The 22,249-nt window shown below is 48.0% G+C and overlaps 1 protein-coding gene across 3 annotated transcripts; it reads right to left on the bottom strand.

Moving 5' to 3' along the window:
* Positions 1-120: 120 nt before the first annotated feature.
* Positions 121-20,628, bottom strand: LOC148828792 (four and a half LIM domains protein 1-like). Of its 3 annotated transcripts, XM_088925846.1 has the most exons (7): positions 20,516-20,628; positions 13,933-14,019; positions 3,623-3,804; positions 2,977-3,151; positions 2,154-2,323; positions 1,781-1,967; positions 121-1,445 (listed from the first exon to the last, which is right to left on the bottom strand). In XM_088925846.1, the coding sequence occupies exons 3-7, from the start codon at positions 3,776-3,778 to the stop codon at positions 1,291-1,293; spliced, it is 843 nt and encodes a 280-aa protein (XP_088781972.1). In that variant the 5' UTR covers positions 3,779-3,804; positions 13,933-14,019; positions 20,516-20,628; the 3' UTR covers positions 121-1,290. The 3 variants fall into 3 exon arrangements, with proteins under 3 accessions (XP_088781972.1, XP_088781973.1, XP_088781971.1); XM_088925847.1 differs by lacking the exon at positions 13,933-14,019 and having other exon boundaries at positions 20,516-20,595; XM_088925845.1 differs by lacking the exons at positions 13,933-14,019; positions 20,516-20,628 and adding an exon at positions 8,892-9,096.
* Between the last annotated feature and the right edge of the window lie 1,621 nt (positions 20,629-22,249).

The raw sequence follows: 22,249 nt of genomic DNA, 5'->3' as shown, positions 1-22,249 counted from the left end.
TTAGGGTTTGACGTCGCTGGTGTTATACGTATGTCAGGACACCCTGGGAGCCGAGATGGAAGACTTGTAACCGTGATCGCAAGAGACATGTCAAAAAAGTCTGCTTTCCAAAAATAGAAGTATTGATCATCCCTGTTATTTATTGTTGGATTACAGAGATGCATTTTCCAACCCACACCTGACATTTCACTGCTGCAGAGCTCTTGTATTTCCATTTTTGTCACTTGATCAGAAATATTGTTAAACATTAACAGGAAATGCATAAAGCCTGTGATAATAATCTTCAGAAAAGCAGTTATAAAAGTATATAGTTCTCACAACTTGGATACTATTATCAAACTCATCTGCAGAGGAAGGATGCTTTTTGCATTCAGAAACGATTGGATATTTTAGCGTACAGTTGGATGCAACATAGCCCTTGCATACATTTGCTTCCAATTAGCATTTGATTTATAATCTACCACACAGGCAATTGCACGGTCATAAATACTGATGAGGAAGACCAGCTGCTTACGTGACACTTGAAGAACGGCTCTCATTTCTGTCCAGATCTCCAAATGTCTATTACATCTGCCCACATCAAGCAAAATGATTTAGTGTCTTTTTGTTACACTAAACACTTTCCTAGATGTTACAAGGTATCTGACGAAGGCAGAGGACAGCCTTGCCAAGCTAGACAAATCCAGTGCTAAACAAAACCAGCAATTTGTTTTGACAATTACCATTAGAGCTTGTGAATACAGTTTTAGTACATACCACGTCTATACAAGTGTTAAGCAAAAGCAGTTTTCTAGTTAGTTAGTCTCAGCAATCATGAAAATGCTTCTTGCAAGGCACGCGTGTGTGACGGCTCGCATATTTTTATAGAAGGACAAGCAAAGACTAAAAAGTTACACACCTCAACTCTTAGAGAAGATTAATAAAGAGTAAAATGAGTATTTTGCATGCTTACAAAAGCAAATCGTAAGATTAGTAGTACATTCTATAGATTAATGTTGATTTGGAGAAAAGGTGATGACTTTAACAGCAGCACAGTGGTTCACCGGCTCAGCCTGTAGCTGGAGTAAAGACTATGTCACAACAGCCTGTAACATTTATAAACTATTGGCTTTTAAAATCTGATGTAACTGATCGTCCAGTAGAAACCTGCTTATATCTGTTGTGTTTTCACAGCGCTCTGTGCTCTCGCCTCTCCAGCTACAGCTCAGCAGTCGGGACCCACTGTGGTACTTGTGTAGAGAAGGTGGCCCTCAGCCCGCGTTCGCCAGCCTCCGGGGAGTGGAGGTGCCCTCACAGTTTCTTGGCGCAGTCGGGGCAGTAGATGTTGTCGCTGTGAATGACGAAGCGCTTGTTGGCCAGCGAGAGGGAGCACTTCTTGCAGTTGAAGCAGTAGTCGTGCCAGGAGTTGCCCTCGTAGGTGACCACGTTGGTCCCTCGGCCGAACCCTGTGGGTGTAATGACTTACAGATTAATTACAACGGAGCATCACTGAGTTACCCTGGCCTTTCCCTTTCCCCTGCTCCTTGGCCTCCCCCTCCCTCCTCTCTCCACTTTTCTCCCCTCTCTCCTCTCCCCTGCTCTTTGGCCTTCCCCTCTCTCCTCTCTCTTCTTTCCACCTTTCTCCCCTCTCTCTTCTTTCCACCTTTCTCACCTCTCCTCTGCTTTACACCTTTCTCCCCTCTCTCCTCTCCCCCCGCTCCCTGGCCTCCTCCTCTCCCCTCTCCCCTGTGTCTCGGCCGGTCCCCTCCCCTCCCCTCCTCCCCCCGTGAACACGGCTCACCAGTGATGGGGTTCTGGCAGCCGGAGCACTTCTTGGCCACGGAGGTCTTGTAGCAGTCCACGCAGTACACCTGGTCCTCGTGGGAGGTGAAGCGCTGGCCGGCCAGGGGCTTCTTGCAGGTCAGACACACGAAGCACTCGGCGTGCCAGGGCTGGTCCTGGTAGCTGATGCCCCCGGTGGTGATGGCCTTCACGCCCACACAGGGACACAGAACACCATAAAACCACAGTGAGGCGCTGTTCTGTTCCAGGAGAGCCGCGGGTCTTTCTGTCGACTCAATTGGTCTAAACTCAATTGGTCTAAATAACAGCTGCGCCCTGGTCTTCAGGCAGTGAGAGCTTCAGGGGAAAATCGTGCAGCCACAGGGCCTTACCTGCTTGCAGTGGACACAGTGCTTGGCGAACTTCTTCTCATGGCAGGGGGAGCAGTAAATGTCGTCTCCCTTGGTCAGGAAGCTCTGCGAGCGGATGGGCTGCTTGCACTGGAAGCAGGTGAAGCAGTCCTCGTGCCAGACGTTGTGCTTGTACTCCACGTTCTGAGAGCCTGCAGAGAGGGTGCAGACCAGCAGGGGTCAGTACAGAGCGCCGCCCAGCGCAGCACCAAGAGGACCTCCCTTCTGTTGTTCCTTTGGCTTCTTCCACAGACAACTAACTGCCTTCAAGAGTCACCCAGGCATTGCTATAAGGATGTTTTTTTTTTAGTTCCAATTAAAATATATACGGCGGTAGACAATTTTGGCCAAAAAGCAGTGCCAGATAAAAGGACAAAGTGATCATCAAATTAATGACAACTGCTGATATACAGTGCAGTCTTAACAGCCTTTCTAACATCAGCAGGCTGCTTTCGTATGCTTAAAAAATAGCTACGCTTTCTGGCTTCCTCGTTTGTTGCATGTAATTATAGGCATCAAGTTGCAAAGGAGCAGGTGAAGGATCATTCCTTGCTGGAAGGTACAGAGAAGAAACTCGACGATTTGGCTGCGGAGCGTCGATCGGGTGTCTTCTTTACCGTTCAGCACGATCCTGTTCCCTTGCAGCCTACGCATGCCGAGGCAGCCAACCCAGCCGAACTTCTGTATGTGAAGTGACCGACTGGCCGGTGCACGACCCGGGGCGGTTCCCAGCATGCAGTAAGCAGAGCATCGCCCATGGGCGCTGTGGCCCGCGGAAGCTCACGCCAGCCCGGCCGGGGGCTACCTGGCAGGACGGGCTTGTAGCAGCCGTGGCAGCGGGGGGAGTCCTCCCGGGAGCTGCACTTGCCGCACAGGATCTTGTCATCCTTGGTGCTGAAGGGCTCGCTGGCCAGCGGCTTGTAGCACTTGGCGCAGCGGAAGCAGTCCTCGTGCCAGTAGCGGTTCTTGTGGTGCAGCTCCTGCACAGCGAGAGAGAGAGAGACCTGGTCGCTCAGAGCTTCACGCAGGGCTGGCCCACGAGGCGGTCCGGGGTGAGAGTGAGAGAGAGAGAGCTGTGCATCACTCGTTCCCTTACGCAGCCGAGCCAAGGCTGGGGCAGCAGGGCAGGGCTTTGCCCCCTGGACCAACAGCAAGGGGCTGCGGGTTCGACTCCCGCGTGAGGAACCGCTGTCGTACCCTTGAGCAAGCAGTTCCACTCGGACTGCGGCCGGTGATCTCCCAGCTGTGGCATCAGCAAGGAGCGTAAATCACTTCGGATTAAAAACCCTGAAACAACAAACAGCACCAGCACAGACACAGGGGAAGCACGCTGTGCAGAATGCAGACGAGCGGAGGCCAGACGGGAGCAGGGCATGCTGGGACGGGCAGCGCAGAGCCAAGGGCAGAGACGCCGGAGGCAGACGGACACGGCGGCGGCGGCGGCGGCCCACCTTGGAGTCGGCGCCAATGGGGCGGCGGCACTCGGCGCAGGTGTTGGCGCACAGCTTGTCGAAGCAGCGCACGCAGCAGTGCTTGTCTTCCTTCTTCACGTACTTCTTCCCGTGCAGCGAGTCGCGGCAGTAGAAGCAGTCGAAGCGGTCCGTCATGGTGCCGGTGGTGTAGCTCCGCGGGCCTGCGGGCACAACGGCAGCGTGAGCGCCCCCTCTCTCCCGGGCCCTCTCCCTGCGCCGCCCAGCATGCACAGATCAGGGGCCTGGGTACGGAACGAGCACGGCGCTCATCCTCCCAGCAGAGCCCTGGACTTCCCAGAATGCAGAGACCGCCCGGGGGGAAACTACAGGGAAGTGCATTTAAAACTGAGAGCCAGAGGCACGTCTTCACCCAAAGGGTGGTGGGGGTGTGGAACAAGCTGACCAGCCTTGTCGTTGAAGCCAACAACCTGGCTCCTTTCAAAAAGCAGCTGGATGAGACACTTGGGTCGATTAAGTACTAACTGGGCAGGGCAGGCTGAACGGCCTCCTCTTGTTTAACCTGTCTCATGTTCTTAAGAGGCAGAAGAAACCGGTGCCGCAGGCCTGCCGCGAACAGGTCAGCACCATGCGAACACAGCCCAGCAGCACAGCTGTGTACTCATGCACCCTCACCAGCAGCTGCAGCTGAGAGCCTAACGGGGGGGCACGACATCCAAAACATTCAGCAAGAGGGCTCCTCCCACACAGCCTGGTGAGAGCTCCTTTCATCTCATCCCTGTGTCTCAGCAATTTCTTTTAAAGAAAGCTGCGTTGGGAGAGAGGCGCAAAAAAATATACTGAACTAGGAAGACAAAAAATTATCCTGTGTCATTTTGTTGTTTGACCACTAGGGGGGACTATTGTTCAGAAAATCCTGCCTTCCAGCGTCAGCAATAAGAGAATACCTCACACCTGCAGAAGGCTTCACAGCCGAAAAGTTGTGTTTTCTCTCCTCTCTTTTCAGCAGGGAATAAACCTATTACCTCCTCCCAATAAGAGAATACTACCTTTCCTGATGTGCGAAAGTCATGACAGATCAATGCTAAGTATCTGTTTAAGAGATAATTTAACAGCATCACACTTATGTCATTAAGCACTCTGCTGAAACATACAATCAAGGCAGCATGCCGAAGCCTGTCTTCTGCAGATATGTCATCAGCAGTTATTACACAATCTGTACGGAGTTTTGTTTAAGCATCATACACACCCCAGGATGGGACATTGACTTTACAAACAGAATCGTTTGTTCTGCGGTAGTAATGCAGATGAATGCAAAGTTTAGGCATTTATTTTTGTCTCGCATGACCCAGTAATACTGCAGATGTATATGTAGTTACGTGATGGACTGCTGAAATATCACTGGTGCTGTGTGCCAGTGGGTGAGAAGAAGAGACCATGAAGAAATAACGTGCTCACCCCTGTGCCCACAGGAGCAAACAGAAAGACGAGCTGTTGAGCTCACACCTTCAGCACAATCAACTCACAATACCTGTTTTGACTATGTCAGAGCAGGCTTCTAGTATGACATTCCTTGGTTACAAACCATCTTAGACAGCAACCGGTCTTTGCAAAAATCAATTATCCAGCCCTTCCTGATTCAGAACTCAGCTTTTCAGATCACTACAAACGTGTAGAGACAAATCACCAACAGTGTCAACAGTGCAGCCCTGTAAGACTGCATCTCACCCTTACACATCTGCAGTTTCAAATACGTCTTGAGGCCATCTACACTGGGGTACATCACCCCAGTAATTTTCAAATAATACTTAAATTCTCAGATGCAGGTCACCTGATATATGTACACAAGTTCCCCAGAGCGACCCAGGCTAAACACCTGGACAGAACTAATTAACTAATTAATCCAATTAAGTAATTAGGAGCTCTGCTGGAATGCAAACCAGACAATGCGTGCCACTGTAAGAGCAGACTGTCCTCAGTGTTTCCAGCTCAGCACACCTCAGTCAACCTTTGTTGGATCACTGTAATATTTTGCAGAGCTGTACTCTGGGGATCCACAGCTCCTCTCAACATGGATCTGCAGCTCAGCAGCTGTTCTGTGTCTCATTAAATCAGCAACAGCTCAAGACCTGAGCAGCTCCATGTAAGAGTCTCCTGGGAGCTATCACAAAAGAGCCCAGATGCAATCCTAGTGGATTCCTTTTGTACAACAGAAGGCCCAAGTGGAGAAGATTTACGGTCCATTTAATTTTAGTCCTCTAGGACAGTGGTCGGGCAGGTTGTGTAAGACTCTCAAGTCATCCCAAGATCTCAGGAAGAGGGTAATATTCGCTCAATTTATTGGACCAATGTAAACCTCCTGCAGATGATTTAAGAAGACCTAAGACCCGCTGGGCTGTAGTGCTCAAGACAGAGCCCTGATTTAATCGGCCTTATTTAAAAACAAATGTCAACGTTAAATACATTAATCTTTCAGTGTGACTCTTTTTTTTTTTTGCAGGCTTTAAAGAGTTGATTATTTTATAGACACCTGTGTAATGAGCCCACAAGTTACTGCAGGACAACAGTGCATGTGTCTGGTCTGGGCAGCCCTATTCCAGAGAGACTGAGCTGGACTGCAGACACAAGTCCATTCCAGTTCCCTCTCCTTCATGTGTTCCCCGCTGCCTAGCAACTCTGCAGCAAACATGTTTATGCTCACTTCAGAAAGCAACCCACAAAAACCAGGAACAGATGTCTTTCAAACACAGGACTTCAACATGAAGTCATACAGTGTTGGATTTCAATGGGGCATTGCCCCTGTTATCTGGAATTGTATTTTTAGACAACATATTTCATCCCTTTGTCTTTTCCAGGCAACAACATATTATTACCAGAGCTGTAAACACAAATCTTCCTAAGACCTGGCAAGACTTCTACCCCTTAACATTCCACAACTCCAGTGCGGCCGGCTGAGGATGGCTAAGCTGTAGGAAATAATTCAAAGTTAATTCAATCCATTTAAAGATGTTCGTGCAAGCAGGGACTCGCCTTTATTATCGGGTATAAGGTCCTACAATGCTCTTGTAAGGCTCTGAGAAAACAGTCGTCAATGCCCACAAATGATTTTTACTCAGACCTGATCAGATACCTAATTAGTTAACTAAGCTAATTAACAGGCTTAGTCCGGCCTTTAGAAATGTACAAAGATATTTTCTGTCTCCCCGGGGGTAAAAGTGTGTCACTTGAATGGAGGACAGGGATTAATCCAATGTCACTGATGCAGAGACTGTCTGCAACTTGTAGTCACTCAGTTCAAATTCTTAAAACCGCTAGAGACCTTTCTAAACCTTAACTTTCAACTCGAATAAACTGGTGCTTGAACACCATCTCTTCCTCACTCACTCTGCATGAAAACCAACGTTAAAACTCTCCCGTCTGCTTATACCGCTGATAATATTTAAAAGTTATTTCAAAATATATGAATATAACAATTCATTGCCTTTAAAACCTTTAAAAGTGAGATTACTACTTTTTTCTGTACAGAACACCCCAGCCTTGAAGAAGAGGTGCAGCTGTACAGAAGGGGATTACTCTGTCAGCCCCGAACGGGGAGGACAGGGGTCAGGGGGTCTGCTCTGCCAAGACCTCTCAGTGTAGAGCACAGCTGCCTTTCTGCCCTTTCTGGACAGAGGCAAGTGCCACAGGCAGCGACTCTAAAGAGAAAGTTCACCTAAAGCTGGCTGAACCCCTCAGCCTAGGAAATGCAATATAGAGCATACACACTCGCGGGCTGTGACTCACCACCCGCTACCCTTTGAGATGGGCACTATCTTGGCAGCCCACTTCATCTTGCAGAGCCGCACCCGATATGACACGAGAGAGCCCCCTCGCTCAGCCCTCCAGCCGCAGGAGCGCAGACGCCAGCAGAGCCTCGGGGCACGGCGGTGTGCATTCCGACACAGTTTCGGGCGCGCCGCGCCAGGAGGGCTTCGACGCGGCCGCCCACGTGTCCTGGGGAGAGGGTTATCCGAGCACAGCGCTGTCTCTCCGGGGAGAGAGGATGGAGAGAGTATGGAATGTGGAACTGGAGGTGGGATGCGGACGGAGCACGCTGACAGACACAGAACTCTGTGCATGTCTCTGGCGCCCCCATGGGGATTAGCCAGGGCTTCTGAACACAAGCCACATAGCAGCAGTGTTCCAAAGCAGCGCTAATCCAACATTCCAGAATCCACACAGGCAGCGCAGGAATATTGGGAATCTGACAGCTGGCTGGGCACTGGAAATCAGAAGGAATTTAACCGCAGAGGGGTGTCAGTCAACGGCTTACCATTTCACTCCAGGGATAAAACTAAGGTTGTCCACAAAGGTCACAGTTCACTTTACAGAGGACATGCAACACTACATTTGAGAGGCTAGATAAAACTATATAAAGCATAAAGGCATCCTGTAAGTTTATCCTAAAGCCCTCTTGTCCAATGCAGCACAGAGAATCCTGCAGCATAGCTCGGTCTGGAGAAAACAGAGATCTGAGTTTCTGGAAGCCAATAGTTCAGTAGAGAAAGCAGAAAACAACATGCAATAAAATTAAGAAAATACCGTATTTTATACAGTAACTCAAAACTGATATGCCAGCATCACTGATGCAGCATTGTGAAATCAGAAAACCTAAGTAAAGATATTCAGGTTAAATTATTTCAGATCAGCAAACTGGATTCTCTGTCATAAAACCTTGAATATAAATCACTCTCCTAATCTGAGTTCAGGTACACAAGAGGGTCAACAACAATGCTGGCGATCACAATGCAATTTAAGAGTGCTTTTCAAGAAGCTCAAAGCATTTAAGATGTCGCCAATTTCTTCACTAATTTGTCTTTGCTGCGACCCAGTAAAAACTCATACAAGGGAACTTTAAATCTGTGACGGGTCATCCCACTCAAATTCCTATTCCAAAACAAAGTCTAGAGGACTGGGTTCCATCTGTGCTGACTTTTCCCACGTAATTAAATCTGAAACAGTACAGTAAATCTGCTGCGGATGTATCTATCTAATCTATCACAAGGCTGAGTGTCTGGGTTCTGAGCCATTCAACACACCAAAGCCCACAAGCAAGAACTGTGACATGTCAGCCACTCGATCCGAAGAGCCCAGACACCGAGTAATTTAGCTGCAGGGAAGTTTTAGCAACAATAACAACTCTTTTGTTTCCTGTCCCGATGAGGACGTTCTGTAGGACAGGAGCGAGGCATCGTCAACCCACAGTTCGCAAAAGCCCCAGCCAGTTAAATGAGTGAAAGAGCATCTTTACCTGAGTGCCTATAGAAAGCCATGTCTGCGGAGAGTGGGCGCGAGAGTGGACGAGGGAGGTAGAGTCGGTGACCCTCTGAGCTGACAGCTGTGGTGACACGCACCTCCAGGGGAGGAGGTATTAATACCCCTCTGCTCTCCTCCTCCGCACTCCAGACTCTCAAATCCACCCGTGAACAATTCACACCATTTTAGGATATCCAGTAAAAGAATAGGGGGGTAGGAGAGAGAGACAGAGGCAGAGGGGGAGACTGGGCAAATACCTTTGGAATTACTTCAGAGAGAAAAAAAGACTGGGAAAGGCAGGCAGATTCCAGGGATTTGGAAGCAACAAGGACAAACACAAGTCCCAAATCTCCTGACGTTTGATTGGGATTGCTGAGGGGTTGAGAGTGGGTGTAGGATTAGTGTAGCCTAATCATCAACAAAGGACAGTTCATTTTTCTTCTCGCTACTATAGGAGGGGCAGAACTGAAATGAGACGCGTTGGTTATTACCTCCATCAGGAGAACTGTAGGTTATGTGTGTGCGGGACTTGGGGTGCAGGGTGAGTAGGGTAACCTGTTAACTCTCGAGGGGCTTCTGAGGCACAACATTGTAGCTGTGATTAGAAGTGAAAAGCTGCTTGGGGCTTATCTTGTAATTAGCAGAGTTATATTAGCGTTAACTGGGAACACTTGATTAAAGCCAAATACTCAAGGTGAAGATCATTGACCCTATTGCATCTGGAGGTCAGTGACACTAGTCAACTATGACAAACTTTCCCAGAGTCCTGTGGGTGTGGGACCTCTGCTCAGATCTTTAGGAGGTTATCCCTCCACACCACATGTTCAGGCTGACCATTAAGATTCCTACAATAAGAAACTATTCTAAAATGTCCTGTAGTGGGTTGTGGGTACCCCTGAGCGACGAACAGTAAGTGCTCTACTACAGGGGTGTCTGGCGCCTGGCCAGGTTTATAGGTCTCCTGAAATCTCCAGCTTCCCACGAACAAGAGGAGGCTTCAACTTGTCAAATTAAGCAATAATAAGTTCAATTAGGCAATTAAGGGCTCAGATAGAAAGACAACCAGAAATCCTCTGGCTCTGTGGGAGTTGTGCAGCTCTCCCTGCCTTACCACACAAACAGACATGAACCCCAGGCCAGAAACAGACCCAGATTGTGGGGCTGTGAGGCAGCAGTGATCATCACCCCTCCAGGGTACAGCCCACAGCACACTGTTGTGCGTGTGTGTGTGTGTTAAACTGGGGAGGCAGAATTATGACTCCTACAGCAAGCTATGTTTTTGTGAGGTGAGCCAAGATTCTTGAGCCAAAAGTCCAATTTAAAATAACACAGCCGAACACTTCATTTTTCAATCTGACATCTCTCCTGTACAAAACGATTTTCCCTTGTAGGAATTACACAGGCACGAAGATTTAGCATGGAAAGCCAACACAGCATCTATAGAAGAGGCAGCACAGGCCAGGGGATCCATCACAAGAAATGAGCAACACAGTGGAAGAGAGAGAGCTGTGCGAAAAAGAAAAAGGCCAACCCAACTAAGCAGAACGAATGAGACCAGCCAACTCATTTTTCACGTGAGGATTACTGAACCAGGTAAAGGAATGTGCAATTTACCCTTCGTTCCTTCTCATTAAATAAACAAATAAATGAGTCAAGCTGCAAAGCAATAGAAAAAGAACTGGGCGCCTGGTCCTCCTTCCACTTGGTTTCAATCACTGATCTGATTCGTTGTTCTTTGCTAATGGCCAAACATGTTGCCTTCCTGTCTGGTAAGTCAATAGCCTGGCTCATCGCCGGAGAATTGTCTTCTGTGATTCATTCAGCACAACGCTCTATTAGCCCTGGTCATTCTAGGTACAGGATCTGTCTTACTCTCTCCCTGGTCTCCTGCTGTCTCTCCTGATCTCTCTGGTAGCCAGACCGTCTTCGGTCTCTTCCTGCAGTTGCCAGCTGAGCTGTTCAGTGAATCCGAGTAAATCTGACCCTTGGGAGCCCCTGAACGAAAGTGGGGAACCCAGCAGACAAAGGAGAACAGGGCCACCCCTCTGCCCTGCTGCTTCCAGAAGAGCGTCTCACGCTCAGCCACAGCACACCTGGGGGGCTTGAGGACAGGCATGGGGGGAGATAAAATCAATCAATCAATCAATCAATCAAATTACTGATTGATTGATTGATAATACCTGAGTCTGCAGACCAGGAGACAATGACCTCCATTTTTCCACACCATGGCCCCACAGAACTTCAGTAAACACAGCACCTAAACCCCTAAACTGATTAAATGACTCTACATCTTAAAGTCAATTAAGTAATTAAGGATTAGCTTAATCCAAAGTGATCATGGAAAGGAACAGGAACAGGCTGCACGAGCCGGCTCCTGCTGTACACACTGCATCTGCTTCACTCGGTTGGTGTTCATAACGAGCACCTCAAAAGACACGTTTTTTTTTATATCCTTAAGGTTTTTTTTTTTTAAATTCCGGAAGGCATTTTAGGAACGAAAGACTAGACACCAAAGAATCAGCAACCGGTTGAGGCAAAAGCATATGACCTAGGAATTAACCTCCGGAAGTGAAGTTAATTTTTGTTGAAAGTCATTTATGTCCTCCATCCAAAACTCTCCTCTCTTGTGTGTGAGAAAGACAGATGTAAGAGGCCTTGTCTTGTGCACACAGACAGGGAATCCAGAAGGCAGCTCCTTGCACAGTGTGGCTGTATTTGAACAAAGCTACTGTTTGCTCTTGTAGTAGAGAGCAGCGGGTGTCCTGAAGACAACACCTTCGTGTACACAGATCTTGTTTCAATAAAACCTTGGGAATCAAATGTCCCAGATGGACCCAATATCATCCCCATTATGATATATACTAAATGATGCCTTGAAGTGCTTAAGCAGAGAGTTGGAAAATTGCACTGGCACTGTCACATCAACAGGCGCACACGCCTCTCCAAATGGATGCTGGAAAGAAGTTGTATTTTTAGCCCTAGGTTCCTGACAACAGGCCAGCCTCAATCAGTGTTTACAGGGGAAACTCAAGGCCTGGACACCCCGCGGGGAGACAGACTCCATTCCAGAAACAGAATGGGTGCGGGACGGAGGAAGAGGGAGCAAAGGATGAAGAGGAGAAGGACGAGGAGAGAGGGAGGAAGCCGGGCCAGAGGAGGCATGGAGGCAGAGAAGGGAAAGGTGTGAGTTCCTGCTGGAGAGTCAGGAACAGGAGAGGAAGGTGTTGGGGGGGGGGAGGCGGATGTGGGGGTGCATTCTCAAGGAAAGAGCTGTGGAATGTTTGGCCCTTGGAGAGTGCTCGCTGTGCGGGGAACTGGGGTCTCGCTTGTGTTCTTGAAAGGAGGAAAGAGCCGCGCGGCCGGTGTGAGCTTGACCGGCAGCCCACACCTCCCCGTGAGAAGAGGAAGAGCAAAGCGCTGGACCTGCGGGCTGTGCAATTACTCTCGACTGCAGCTTTCAAATAGCAAATAAAAACCATCTTCAAAACTCCAAACCCTGCTTCACATTCTCAGACTTGATCTCTGTTCTCCAATCTGCTGATCCCATTTTACACTCCATATTCTCCTTACTGCTCACTCCGGTCTCTAAAATGCTCTCCCTGTTTCCAATAAAAGACATAGGCATGGGGAAAACGGACATCCTCAAGCAGTCCATTGACAACAGTGTCAAAGTCCATTCGTCAGCTTCACAAGCGCCAACTTTATCAACTGCAAACACAGCATGGAGGACACAGGAAGTGCTGCCTTAGGAAACCAAGCTTCAAAATCAAATTGGAACAGGCTTATATGCGATCGCACCAATTCCTTCCAACACCGGCAGAGCAAGACGAAGCATTTCAGCACTTTTTATTTTACTCTCCGGAATAATTCCCTGCCCCCTGCTGCATGACAGGACTTACTCTGTGAACAGAAACAGGACAAGGGTGCAGGAACGCCAAGGCTTAAGAAAGAACTGTCCTGCCACCACAGGAAAAGCAGAGAAAAAGGTGAAAAGAGTGCATGAGTTAGCCTGCATCTGTGTGCACGATGGAAGGCAACTGTGCATAAGAGTGTGTGTGCATGTGGGTCTCTGTGCATGCATGTGTGTCATATCAGAACGCTCCCATCGGCCTCACAGGAGATTACAGAGCCAGCTGACCCCACACCCATGTGCTGAACAATGACTGAAGAATGTGCCCCCCTCACCAGACTGGCACCCTTACAATCTACTCTCACCACGGACAGAAATAGCCAGGCTCCTGTACTGGCACCACACCACCAAACACATTGTCATGAACAGACACATTGAGACAAAATACAGTGCATACAACAGTGGGATACAGAGAAGTGGACATACTTTACGCATTGTATCAGACCGAATCATGGGATAATTGAACTTTTCTGTCTAACTCTCCTTAGAAAATTCCTTGGTGCAATTAATCTTTCATGCACCATAAATCAGCATAGAATGTCAGTTTCCTCATGTTTAATTTGGGATATAATTTGTTTCCGTTTGCTGTCCCCTGGTCATTCAGTGAGTTTCAGGAGACTGCAAGAACGGTGGAGCATGGCGCGTCTCTCTCTGCCTCGTGTGCCCTGCTGCCAGCCAGAGGACAAGCAGGAACGCTGTGAGAGATGAGAAACTGGCACAGGGATCAGCAGACACTCTCTGCGCGGTATCTGGAAAACATCACAGACGTCCCTTTCTGATTTACAGAAGAGACTGTTTATGGATCTGTGATACTCCATACTCCCGGTTCTTAGAACAAGTTCCTATTCATAAGCTTCACCTAACTTCTCACAATGATCAAAAGGCCAGCTGCTTTCTTTAAAAGGTTTGTTGTAAGCAAGACAAGTATCACTGGGAATTCATTAGACCTTTAAGGCCAGTATTTTAAATAATTCCCCCCAAAAAATGTCTGGCACAATAACAGCCAATAAAAATGATAGGTTCTAGGGTCCTTCAGTGTCAACATCTGGATTCCAGGTTGCCAACAGAGACAGAGGAAGTGTAAATGGATGTGTTCTGACACTATCTGTCTAAACCTCGGGTTCACCTTCGTAGCAGGACAGTTCAATCGGCGCCTCTCGTCACAGCGGATCTGACAGCAGTCCAGCGTGTGTAATACCCCTAAATCTTCACCCTGTTAACCCCGAGACAGGCACAGAAGGTTAAAGCATAATGAAACACATTCAGAGCATCATAAAGTACAATACAATCTCAGCAGTACAGCACAGACACAAGTGTGGTACGAGTCCTTTTGAGGCCTAGACTTATCAAGGTATTTCTTTCTCAAAGGGATCATATTCAAAGCAGAGTATTTCATTGTAGTGTCTTTCTCTGTGTCTCCAACACTTTATGCACTACATCAGTGTGAAGCGTTTTTCCTCCATTAAATGAGTTTCACTTAAAGCAACACTCCCCATTCTCCATGATTGCAAAAGATTAAAGAGGGCTAATTAGTCTGAAGCCATGCATGACGAATGACATCATGCAAGAGGCGGCAGCAGCACAGCCTGGTAGAGGACACACAAGACCAGGCCTGTGGCTCCCAGTGTCTTTCCTCAACACTGCTGTTTTAAAAGGAATAACAAAGCACTGACTCTTTGATCCCATCTGGGGTGGAAGAAGGGCAACACAAACATTAGCTCTGTGCCCAAGAATGTGCCGGACAGAGGAATGCTGAGTGACGGGAGCCCTCTGTGGCCCTTTCAGGCAGCTGGCTTAATGAGAACAGGCAGGAGCAGCAGACAAGTCAGCTCCTCTGACAGGCCAGTCAACGTTTCCTCTTAGTCTTCTCTGATGCATTAGCAATCGGTGACAACTGGGTAGCCAGGAGTAGAATGCAAGTTAGAGGAAACAACTCGCTCCTTGATAGCTGTTTAAGGCCACAGATGTTTGTTTTTTTTTTCCAGGACTCTTCTTTAGAATTGGAAACCTTATTTTGACACTAGTTGTATTTTTAGGCACTTTGCTCAAGATCCGTTGCTATTCATGTCTCTTGGGTGACTTTTATCTCTGTCTGCATCATTCCCCATGTGTCAGGAGGCTAAAAAAACAAATCTGACTCATGGCAACACAGAACAACAGGCTGTGGTCACCGTGGTAACACTGCAGCACAACAGAGTGTCCAGGGGGGTCCTTGGGAATAGCTGCCCTCTACCTGCCTGTGCCTGTGGTTCAGGTTAGCACAATAATCTGCCACAGCGACAGCTGCTGTCAGGATGAAGCGCTGGCAATGGCACAACAGTGTCCACACATCCGCTGAATGTCAGTGCACTCTTCTCCAAAGGTCTTTTTTTATCCCTTGGGTTTTGCTGCAGCTTACATGATTGGTTTCCCTTCGTGCTGCCGTTCCAAAGGAACAGCTCGACCACGCAGAAAGGGAGTCGGCCCAGCCGCTAATCTATGATGGGGAGGAAATTAAATCAACATGCAATTATTTTGATGCTTAGCATTGCTTCTCTACTGACACGGTCTTCCTGTATGGTTCGTCCATCTGTTCCCGGTTTGCTCTCCGAATTAAAAAAAAAAGGGTTGGATAATTAGACCCATTTCCCCTGGGGTTTGCTCATTTGTTTGTTCGCAACAAAGCTGAAACCATGTCAGACTGAGCCAGTGCAGCGGTCGAGGTTTCATACAAGCACCCAGCCAGCGGATCCACACTGGGGCCCGAGTCGGCTCGTATCTTCATTGCCTGCTGTTCTGTTTACGGCTCGGTGCAGCCCAGAGGGGCCCGAATCCAGACCGGAACTCTGAAAATACCAAGGAAAGGACGGTGCCGGTTTTCCAAGACCGGGGGCCTTCCCACCCCCCCCCCCTCACGCCCACCTCTCTCTGGCCACTGCTCATGACATGAACACCAAGCAAGAGGGCGACAGACTGCCCAGAGACGTTCGGCTGGCAAACTCCTGTCCGTTCCTGCGGCTGCATGCAGACGCCCAGGACTTCCAACAGCGAGGAATTACTCAAATGTACCAGGAGTCCTGCCAATTATAAAACAGCCAAGTGGGGTAACATGACCACAACCCCCATTCTGGACTCCCACAGCTGCGCCCAAGTACCTAAAGCACCCCATTCCCTACACCATCCTATGTGGCCAAACAAGGGAGGAACAATTATAACCGAGCGCTGGGTCTAATTGCCCGTCAATTAAGCGTGAAGCAGATGCCCCACTGGCCAGCAGCTCGGGCTGCGGAGACGCCGATCAGACGAGTCCGGAGACCCGCAGGGCTCCGCTGCCAAGGGCTCCCTGTTTCCTCAGCGCCTTGCCAACGCCCAACTCGCCCACGCGGCCTCTGCGCCCGCCCTCCCCGATGACCTCGGCTTCGCCCCGAAGCGCCGAGTGCACCCCACTCCCCCCGATTGCGCCAAGAACGCTGATCAAGAACGCTCACGTCAATTTCACACGCTAGAGCTCTGTGCACGCTCCCCTCTCTAACCTGCAAACCACTGCCAGTTTCTATCAAGCACAGGGTTGTGCGCCTCTTCCGGTTTATTTTTATTTACTGTTATAGTCTGATTATTCCCAGTAAACCATCCCTCTTCAACGTGCTTTTCCAGCGGTGCTCCCGTATTAAACATCTGACAGAAAACTCTGCTGTTCAGTGCTTCAACAGCAAACTTCCGAAACGGTGAACTGAGGCATCTTTGGCCTCTGAGCAGTAACTGAGCTGGACAGTTGATTTAAGCCAAAAGTCTGTATCCGGTTAGAAACGTTTTAACAGGTGTTTTTGTATACATTTCTGGGCCTTCCTGCTGTCCTTAACATGCATGAAATATCACTGCCCCCCTGGAGAGCTCTGCTGAGCCCTCCTAGAATAACTGGACAGCCCTTTCCCTTTTGCTTGGGAGTGTCAAGTCGAGAGCGGTCGTCAATCACAAGGAGAGGTTTGACGATTTCCTATCTCTCTCTCCCTTTGTCAGGTCAAAGGGCCCAAGCAAAGGTAACACAGTTAAGCGGGCCTTGCTAATCTGTATTTTTCCACAGAGCATGAGTCACTTTTGGAAAGGAACTACCAAGATAAGATCCGTAGCAGCAAGTAAGTAAAATGTTCTTATGGCAACACAGATAGCGCTCCCCTTTGCTTGGTGATCTCCTTTCTTAACGGACGCCAAAAGCTAAACAAATAAAACAATCCAAGTTCCCACATTTCTGAGATTAGCGGCCTCGGTACTATTTTATTAAAGAATTACACTAGGACTCGGAGGAGTGCTAGAGAAGATAACGTGACCTTTGGTGTTTTTCTTTTTTGCTTTTTAACTGGCAAAGACACCGAGCAAACCCTGCGGTTTTTCTGAGTTTGCAAGGGGGTCAGACAACGTCTTGTCCTGTAAGGTGATTAATAATCGTCTGTGTGTGCAGGACCGTCCCCCTGACCGCGGGGATCTGCGCAGTTCTGTGCGTCGAGTAAGCACCAGTGTCGTTCCGCCTGCCTGCTTCACCACGCTACCTAATTTGGCTTTATTGAGCTATGAGCTCATGAGGAAAAAACACTGGGTTTTATTTGCTCTGCCTTTAACCCCTAGCGTGACGGAGATCAGGCTTTGGGATCCAGCCCAGCCTCGGCTCCAGCAACGCCGGCCTGGACTCAGCCAACCGCTGGCTCTGGAAATCAGGGACCATTTAGAACATGATGTGCCATTTCAGTCACCGGGTTGTAGAAAAGATATTGCTGCTCAGCAACCAGTGCCGAAAAGAGCAACAAGATGCATTCTGGGGCTTCAGGGAATGTCCCACGCTGGCAGGCTGGAGCACCTGAACTTTTTACTCTTGACCCGAGAAGACAACGAGGAGTGAGACCTGATTCGTGTGTTCAAAGTCCTTAAAGGCATCAGCAAGTCAGCCCCGCGCGTCTCTCCAGAATGAAAGGTTAAGCACAGCCAGAGCACACAAGGGGAAGGGCAATTAAAACTGAGATCGGGAGGCATTCTTTCACTCGAAGGGTTAAGGGAGTAGAGAGCAAGTTACCCAGCCATGCTGTTTTCTTCCAAGGAATACCTGGGAGATATCCTCATACCAATTAGCTACTTCTATCTCCCAAACGGGCTTGATGGGCCTACCCAGTCAAAAACTCTTCACAAAAGCCTTCCAGATCAAGAGAACCCAGGTGAGAAAACATGCGCCAGGCATCAAGAGATCCAGTCGACTTCCTCCCTCTTTCTGGGCATAAAGGCCTGGCACTGGGAGAGGGCTTGACTCCCGGCTGATCAGGGGCCACAAGCAGTGCTGAGCTGGAAGGAGACCGACTACTCAAAGCATGGAGGCCCGAAACACAAGCCGATGTCCTGTGCACTGCAGGAGATCCCCGCTCCACTGCAGCACGAGCTCGGTGGGCCTCCTCAGGTGCTGTTGTGGGGTTGCTAAGGAAGAATGACATCATGCATTTGGCAACCCACACAATGGAAGTGTGAGGCTGTAAAACTGTCCTGCGAGTTTGGGTGGGAATGCGGTACATTCTGTCTAGCACTGCCTGCCTGCAACTCTTAGGACCTGGAGAGCAGGAAATATTTACCAAGCGGGGCTCGTTAGAAATTCCATTACCAACACCAGTGTTTTTGCACTAAAAAGCACAAAAGAATTTTTATTTTGCTGCTCAGTTGTTTTACAGCTCTGTGCTCTGGAAGGAATTGTGCAAGCTGTTTTTCCAAACACTCGTGAAGGTGCTCCATCTCCTCTCCCACAGCGGGGCTCAGAGCTTGGGTGGCTATGAGGTGTGGTCCCAGTGTCCTAGCGGGCTGTGCTGGGCTCTTACCAGCCCTCTGTGGGAATGCAGGCCAGTCATCAGCACCTCTCCCAGTTCTGCTTCTTCTCCGTGGTGGGATGGACAAGTTTAAAAGAAAACGACACAGTTTCTGATTTTTTAAAACGTCTAGAAGCATACTGTATAATATATACATATATGCATATACTGCGTAACAGCATCAAGCTAAGAATAATAGAAACAAGATTGCAATTCGACCTGTTGCTAACACGTGCAAACAGCTATCTTTGCCCCATTAAAAATCCCCGCATCTATGTCCAGCTGAAAAGCTGTCGCCCGCGTTCTTCGTGCGACACGGCGCGACACGCCCGTCTCTCTGCGGGACCAGTGCCCCGCCCCCTGGCGGTGGAGCGCCGGTACTGCAGACACCCGGGCCATCGCTGCCCCACCTAGAGCCGCTGGATACCCGCTTTGGGAAGTCGCAGTTCGCGATGTATGACGAGGAGAGAGAGAGACAAGGAGAAAAGGGTTACAGTTTCGCATCTTCCGCATGAACTGGGAGGATGAAATGTATACTGTCTACATTCAGACAACGGTAACGAAAGTTACCGAAAATGGGGAACTGATAGTGAAATACAGAGCATGTTAACGTTAGTGCGTGTTTAACCTGTCATGCCAAGCCCAGTTATTAGTTCTGGTTGTTTTCGACGGCCCGTATTTTAATGGGGAGAGTGGGGTGGGCTTGTTATGCATTACATGAAGTGTATGTGACCCGAAGTATATAATACTTCAAAATATATATATATTTTGACCCGAAGAATGCTCCACAGCCGAAACGTTGAGTTTTTCTTTTTTTTTTAGCAGGGAATAAGCCTTTACTTGTTCATTTGCAACCCATGCATGCTGACGGAGCTACCTACTTTAATTATATATATATACACACACACACTAGATTAAAGAAACACAACTGGGCATAAACACTCTCTATACAGTCATTAAAATACCTGCGATCAAGCGAAGGGAGGGTGAAAATAACGAAACAACAAATGACTATGTGCAAGTGTTTTTCTTACATAAAAGAAGTGAAAACTGAGAAATTTAATTACAGGGCTCCCCGTTTCCAGTTTTTTCTCTTAAGAAAAAAAAACGGGAGCATCTCGGCTTTCCCGTGTATGAACTAAACGTGTTTAACCAGCGACTGTGTCATTTCTTTCAGCCTTGTAGGCAGAAATCTCAATCACTGCAGTTCTTAATTTGTTGATCTGAATCCAGTGATGATTTATTCTGCTGGATTATTCTCCTTTTTTTATGAAGGAGTCAGTGCTTGCCATTTTTTCGGGCGCATCTTCGTGGACACGGAACCATGGGCACAACAACGTCCTTTCTGCGTGATATTCAAACTCGTGAAGAGTTTAGGATAAATCGCAACATGCACCACATCGGTGGATGTTCTGTACTATGTGTACGTTCCGGCAATGTATATGCTCTACACAGTGTTTTCTTTAAATCATTTAAAAAAAATCAATATTCGTTTTCTGTGTTTACCAACGTTCATCCGCTTCTTATATTACGACGAATGGTTGTAAAACATTGTCTCAAACTGTATATGACTATTAAAATAGATGTCTGACAGTACTTCAAGTTGCCTAAAACATACTTTGAACATTACCAGACCGTGGTATTTCAAGAAAGCGCACAGCTTTCTAACTTGACGTGTTGCTGTTTCATGGGATTTAAAAGGCTATATAATAATGCGAGCCATGTTTTTTTTTTAATGAAGTGCACAAACCACGGGCTGGTCCTGAACAGCCAGAAAGGTGAGCAATCGCGCCTTGCGATACCGAATACAAATATAAGAAAATGAGTACACAAAGCAGCAAATGCATCTCTGGCGATTTCAAATAATATTTTTAAAAATGCAAATTCCGAGCTTACCCTGTGTCGGGGAAAAAGGTGTGTGTCCTTCTCCTCTGGTCTCGGGCGTAAACTCGGTCCAGCCGCTCTCTCTGGAAGCCAGAGGGAGATTGCGAGCGCTTACAGTTTAAAAAGAAAAAAAAAACTTGCTGCCCGAGACAGGATATGATCCAAAAACCACTACGTTCGTATCAACAATGATCTCAACCAGGAATTTACGAGCTGTTGCGGTGGTTGGCTGTCTACCTAAACAAATACCAGAAACAACGACTTTCCCAATGAAGTGCAGAAACAGCCGAAAAAAAGACGTTTTTTCCCCCAAAAAATCAATTCTTTAAAGGGTAAAGTTCGTTGCCAGGAAAGGGAATTCGGAAATTGAGAAGATAAACTTTTCACTACAGTGAAAACAATATATATATCGCACTACAATACATGACAAAAGGGGCATTAACGCTGGCCTTGTTATATAAATTGAATGTGGCAATTTTTTTTGTGTGCAGAAGAATTAAACAATAACACTGTACACTTTAATCAGCTCTGGACGTCACTGCGAGTATTTTATAAAAGAATGGATAGTACCCAGCAATAAAAAGGATAAATTATTTAAATTAACGATCAGTCATCGTGATGTTTATAACTTCCAAACCCATGAATCATTCAAGTGCCCTTCGAATCTGTTTAAATGAGGAAGTTCACTTGGAGAGCATTTACATTTCAGAGAGATGAAGTTAAAACAAACCGTACTGTACAACATCGCAGATGTCTGTTGGTGCCAGGAACATCATGTTTAACAAGGAGGTCCACCAGCTGTACCACCAGCTGGGCTGACCTTATCTGGACCCAGAACCACTCGGGCCAGAGCGGAACAGCACGGGCCTGCTCTGTACCGACATGAGGACCGCTGGAGGTGATGCTGATGGGCTAGTTGAGCAGACAAGTCCTATTTCCCTCCAGATCACAAATTCCCAAGTAGTAGCTAATCTATTTCATACAGCACCTTTCATAAACTACAGTATCTCGAGACGCTTTACAATAAAGCAGAGCGAGGAATACCTCAATGCAGTTAGCCCAGTTCAAAGCTCGAGTACAGAAGTAAAGGTTATATCAGGATTTGAAAGACCTCACATGGGCTGGGAGGTCATTCTCCAGCCTTCCCAGTGTCCTAGGGACTGGAGCCCAATTTCGGGAACTGAGATATAACAAGAGTACAGGTTCTGTCTACAGGGATGCTTAGGCCAATTTCAGCACAGGCAACAGCATTCTAGCAGTACGCTGACAGGGGGAGCCGTCCTGCTGGTGGTGTTGTCGAGTTCAATACTTTACTATCTGCATGGAATTTGTCTTCAAGATGGGAAGCTATGCTTTAAGGTCCACCAACGTACTGTCGTGAAAATCCCACTGCACCTCTAAAAAAATGCTAGAATACTTCCTCTGGAGGCCTGGCTGAATATCCCGAACTCCCTTCTTGGGCCTTAACTGGCGAAAGTTCTCCATAAGCATGCGTCTTTCTTGCAGCCTAGTGCTCTGCTGTGCCATACCATACAGCTGCTCCACTGACAGGTCTCTTTCGGGATGGAGCATCGTCATGGAGTACAGTCTGCAACTTTTGCCCCCCTGTGACAACACGACCGCTACTCTCCCACGACGACAGTAACGAACAAGCAAGATCACTGCGGTGGCAAGGAAGAGCTCTCAGTTATTCTGAAGCCCCACAAGGGGTTTTTAAACATACCAGCCTTGGAAAGAGCACCCCAA

Source organism: Atractosteus spatula, chromosome 9 (genome assembly GCF_055471065.1).
Source record: "Atractosteus spatula isolate fAtrSpa1 chromosome 9, fAtrSpa1.hap1, whole genome shotgun sequence".
NCBI lineage: Eukaryota > Metazoa > Chordata > Actinopteri > Semionotiformes > Lepisosteidae > Atractosteus > Atractosteus spatula.
Note: the sequence above shows the minus strand (reverse complement) of the source record. Positions and strands in the feature narration are given on the sequence as shown.

Bases quoted from the DNA above. Each gene is read 5' to 3' on its own strand.
- LOC148828792 (XM_088925845.1), bottom strand. From the start codon at position 8,913: ATGGCTTTCTATAGGCACTCAG. The intron at 2,324-2,976 runs GTAGCCCCCGGC...CCCTCTCTGCAG, and splicing joins CTACAAGCCCGTCCTGCCAG to GCTCTCAGAACGTGGAGTAC. The intron at 1,968-2,153 runs GTAAGGCCCTGT...GTGGGCGTGAAG, and splicing joins ACTGTGTCCACTGCAAGCAG to GCCATCACCACCGGGGGCAT.